The sequence below is a fragment of the Malurus melanocephalus genome, unplaced genomic scaffold (genome assembly GCF_030028575.1).
Source record: "Malurus melanocephalus ecotype Western Australia unplaced genomic scaffold, MMel_1.1 scaffold_623, whole genome shotgun sequence".
Classification (NCBI taxonomy): Eukaryota; Metazoa; Chordata; class Aves; order Passeriformes; family Maluridae; genus Malurus; species Malurus melanocephalus.
This window is the reverse complement of record NW_026623855.1, coordinates 138,101-142,940: the sequence shown is the minus strand read 5'-3', so window position 1 is coordinate 142,940 and position 4,840 is coordinate 138,101. Positions and strand designations below refer to the sequence as shown.

Genomic DNA, 4,840 nt, shown 5'->3' with positions numbered 1-4,840 from the left:
AGAGAAGCTGTGGCTGCCCCTGGATCCCTTTGAGTGCCCAAGGCCAGGCTGGACATTGGGGCTGGGAGCAGCCTGGGACAGTGGGAGGTGTCCCTGCCATGGCAGGGGTGGCACTGGATGGGCTTTAAGGTCCCACCCAGCCCAAACCATTCTGGGATTCCATGATGCTTTACTGGATGGCTCAGAAGAGATTCCAGGGCTCAGTGCAGAGGGATGCCCTTCACTGCTTATGCTGTTTCTCAGAAGAAAGCAAAGGTGAAAACTTCTCTTGTTCTCCCTTGACTGAGTAAAGGACTTCAATCTTCAGTGTTTTGTCCACAGAAGGGAACGGAGCTGGGAAGGGGCTGGAAAACATCCTGGGAGGAGTGGCTGAGGGAGCTGGGAGAGCTCAGTCTGGAGCAGAGGAGGTTCAGACGGGATCTCATTGCTCTGCACAACTCCCTGACAGGAGGAGGCAGGGAAAGGATGAGAGGAAATGGCCTCAAATTGCGCCAGGGGAGGGTCAGATTGAAGAAACAATTATTCCCTGTCAGAGTAGTCAGGCCTTGGAATGAGCTGCCCGGGGAGGGGTGGAGTCCCTGTSTCTGGGAGTGTCCCAGCGATATCTGGTTGTGGCCCTTGGGGACAGGGTTGGGGGTGATGCTGGTGCTGCTGGGGTAGCACTGGATGATCCTGAAGGGCTCTTCCCACCTTCACCCTGTGGTTCTGTCAACAGAGAATGGGATTCCAAATCCTCAGAGAATTGCCTTTGCTTTTGCAGGGCTCCTGCAAGCCAAGGAGCTGGGGCTGCAGGTGTTCCATGGGGGCACAGCGCTGAAGGATGGCAGGGTGGTGACAAATGGTGGCAGGGTCTTGTCCGTCACTGCCGTCAAGCAAGATCTGATTGAAGCCCTGGGAGAGGCCAACAGGGGCGTGGCCACCATCCACTTCCAGGGRGCTACCTTCAGGAGGGACATCGGGCAGCGGGGCCTGCGGCTGCTCCAACAGCCCCTGTACGTGAGCCCTGGCAGGGCAGACCAGCCCAGATGTTCCCTCCTGCCCCTCACACCTGGGCCATCTCTGATGGGCCCTGCAGAAAGGGTCACTGCTGCTGCCAGCRCCTCCTTCCCTCTCCACAGGGCCCTGATGTACAAGGACAGACACGTGGCAGCTGTGACCAGGGACATTTGGAGTATGCCACAAACATCAGCTGTGACAGGCACCAGGGCAGGTAGGAYTGGGAAGAATCTGGTAATTCCCTCRGTATCTTAGKTCTTTTCTCCCAGGGAGGTGGGCAGTGCACTCATGGCATTGAAACTGAGCTTGGGAACCTGGGCTGGGATCAGCACAATGACAGAAAACTAATTTATTTCTTGTGACTCTTCTTATGATTAATTAACAAATGCATGCCTTGCCATGAGGTGATTGTGTTTCTTCACAGTGCAGAATGGAGAAAAAAAAAAGAATAGAAATAACAGAAATTAAAAAAAAATTAGTAATAAAAGCCCTGGAACAAAGGAGGCTCCAGGGGGACCCTGTGGCTCTGCACAACTCCCTGACGGGAGGGGGCAGCCAGGGGGGTCGGGCTCTGCTCCCAGGGAACAGGGACAGGAGGAGAGGGAACGGCCTCAGGCTGGGCCAGGGGAGGCTCAGGGTGGACACCAGGAGGAATTTGCCCATGGAAAGGGTGCTCAGGCCTTGGCAGGGGCTGCCCAGGGAGCTTTGGAGTCCCCATCCCTGGAGGTGTCCCAGGAAGGGCTGGAGGTGGCACTGAGTGCTCTGGGCTGTGGACAAGGTGGGCATCGGGCACAGCTGGCACTCCATGGGCTGGGAGGGCTTTTCCAGCTTTAGGGATTCTGGGATAATTTGCAGTTCTTGTCTCGGTGAGAGTTTTGGGGTTTGTTATTTCCCGTCAATCTGTTCCGTGCCATGTTTGTTCTTGGCAGGAGGCCGCTCAGAAGGAGGAGGCTTTGCTGCTTTCTTTGACCTGAAGGCGTCTGGGTACGATGATCCCATCCTGGTGTCTCAGACCAAGGGACTGGGACCCAAACTGCAGGTGAGCGGCAGCAAAGCCGATGTCACCTGACAGGGCTGTTTTAGTGGCCCAGCCAGTCCCTCCATCTGTGAGCACCTCCTGAGCTCCACAGACACCACTGAGTCCACTGCAGTGAGCACCTCAGCTTTGTAAATGGCCATTTGAGCAAGGGCTGGGCACATTCTGTTGAGAATGTGGATATTTTGTGATGAAGTGATAAGGAACCAAGAATTCAGTAGAACGCTTGAGCATTAAGAGCCAGAAATTTTGCCATAAAATAGAGGTCCATTGGCTTTGAGAAAGATCTGTTTGTAGGAGCCCAGGGATGTGCTGAAATGGGAACTGGCAGATTCAGCCTGACAAACTGTGGGTGGAGAGGGAGCACAGGTACCTCTGTCAGAGCACTGGGGAAAGGAAGGATGGAGGAAATAAGCATTAAACAAGAACAAAAGCCAAGAGAGAAAGAATTTTAATTATCTGAGAACACACTGGATAAATCGAGTGATATATTTATGCACTGAATCAGGATAAGCTGACCCAGGGATTTATTTCTATATTAAATCAGGAGGTTTTCAGCCACCAGGAGAGGGGAGATCTGAGTCTCCTTTCACTGTCAAGCACAGCAAAGTCACTTATTTCAAAGTGGTGTTCCTACTTTAGTGCCAGGATAATAAACAGCAGGAGACTGAGTGGAACCATCCCAAAGGTCTCTTGCAGCCTTACATCCTTGGACAGCCTTAAGCATGACAAAGGGATTGGTGCTGGCCCTTGTGAGCCTTTGTTCCAACTGCTGGGCACAGAGACATTCCCAACTGTGTTTCCACAGACTGTTCCCAAGGTTCTTCCTTGGCCAAGGGACAGTTGGCTGATGCCTGCCCGGATTGTTCTGGGCATGGTGGGAGGGAGGTGCTGTCATGCAGCAAAGGCCATGGGATGCTGGTTTGCACAGCACTCCAAAATCCAGCAGCCAGGGCTTATCCAAGGCCAGGCTGGGTTGGGTGCTGCTCCCTCACCATTTGGAATGCAGTGATATTTATCCACCTTCTCCCCTTGCCCATCCCTCTGGCCTGGGCTTTTCTGCACAGGTGGAACTGTCAGTAAAAGGCACCTTCTTGAAAATTTGTCCATTGAAAATCTTAAAGGTCTTTTGCACAGTAAATAATTTTATAATTCCATGATCCCTGTGCAATCTTTGTCCCATTGCAGCCCCATGAGCTGAGTAGGATGCTCTGGGGTGTCCCTGAGAGCTGGAAATGTCAGCACTTTATGGGAGCCACAACATCTGACCCAGGTTTGATTACCTGTGAAATACACACATCTTGAGGACTTATAAAATCAAACAGCAGCATCCCTGAGGGAAATGTTCATGCTTTATCAAACACCTTCCAGAGCCTAAAGGGGCTCCAGGAGAGCTGGAGAGGGACTGGGGACAAGGGCTGCAGGGACAGGAGGCAGGGAATGGCTTCCCAGTGCCAGGGGGCAGGGCCAGATGGGATATGGGGCAGGAATTGTTCCCTGGGAGGGTGGGCAGGCCCTGGCACAGGGTGCCCAGAGAAGCTGTGGCTGCCCCTGGATCCCTTTGAGTGCCCAAGGCCAGGCTGGACATTGGGGTTGGGAGCAGCTTGGGACAGTGGAAGGTGTCCCACTGGGTGGGATTTAGGGTCCCTCACAACCCAACCCATCCCATGATTCTATGGTAATATTCCAAAGAGCAAACAAAACCCTCACCCAAAATTGCACATTCTGTGTAGATGTAGCTGGAATTTGAACTAATGTTCCAAAAGGAAAAAGGAAAATATATTTTTCTACTTTTTTTTTTCCTCTGAAAAAAAATAAGCTGTTTTCTCTTCATTTGAACTAGATAATGTACAAGGTTCTGTCTTCCATCAAAGTCTCACCATGATTCTCTTCAGAGAGAAGAAGGTTGCTGATTTCACTGATTAATGAATAAGTGAGTTTTCCCTGTTTCTCGTTCCCATGTTTTGCAGGTGGCCCAGGTCTGTAAAAGACACGACACCATCGGGCAGGACCTGGTRGCCCTGTGTATCAAYGACCTCCTGGCCCAGGGAGCCGAGCCCCTCTTCTTCCTCAGTCACTTGGCCTGCGGCAAACTCGATGCTGAAGTGWTGGAAACAATCAGAGAAGGAATAGCTGAGGCTTGCAGGAGTGCAGGGTGTGCTTTCCTGGGTATGGACACTCCTCTCCTCTGGGATTTGGGGGCTCTGAGGTTGAATTTATCACTACAGAAATGGACTTGGGAGGCAGAAAATGGCCCAGGAGTTGTTGGTTTCTGTTCGGTGGAAAAGAATTGAGAATTTGGGCTTAAATTCTTCCTTGTCTGTCAAATGGGTCAGCACAGAGAGATGGGTTTTACTGTGTGTGCATTTGGATCCTTGTTCTTCTTTCTTTATCCCTGAGCCAAGGAGAACTGGGAGGCCTCACATTCTTCAGGTATTAAAGTTTTCCTTCTCCTCCCCTACTCAGTCCTAGCAGGGAGGTGCCACTCGAGTACAAGAAATAATAAGCATAAAAACACTGCTTCTTTCATGAAGCTTTGTTTTGTTGGAGACTAGAGGTGAAGTAAGAAACCAAGAAGGATTTTAAAAAGGTATCTGAATGTTCTTAGGCTGCTTGTCCCTGCAGCTCTCCTGGATGTCCTGCTTGCTTTCRGAGGTACCAAAAATTTAAAATGGTCTTTCACAAAGGCCTTGAGCAGAGGGAGGGCAGAGACAGATGGAATATTGGGAGGGAATTCCTGGCTGTGAGGGTGGGCAGGCCCTGGCACAGGGTGCCCAGAGAAGCTGTGGCTGCCCCTGGATCCCTTTG

The 4,840-nt window shown here is 51.5% G+C and overlaps 1 protein-coding gene across 1 annotated transcript in view; it reads left to right on the top strand.

Annotated features, from left to right (window-relative positions):
* Nucleotides 1-4,840, top strand: part of LOC130583757 (trifunctional purine biosynthetic protein adenosine-3-like) — a 21,561-nt gene that overhangs the window by 9,153 nt on the left and 7,568 nt on the right. The window contains exons 10-13 of the mRNA XM_057383312.1: nucleotides 761-992; nucleotides 1,119-1,210; nucleotides 1,926-2,035; nucleotides 4,003-4,306. Of these exons, the coding sequence (XP_057239295.1) occupies nucleotides 761-992; nucleotides 1,119-1,210; nucleotides 1,926-2,035; nucleotides 4,003-4,306 (738 nt within the window). The remainder of the gene's footprint in view (nucleotides 1-760; nucleotides 993-1,118; nucleotides 1,211-1,925; nucleotides 2,036-4,002; nucleotides 4,307-4,840) is intronic.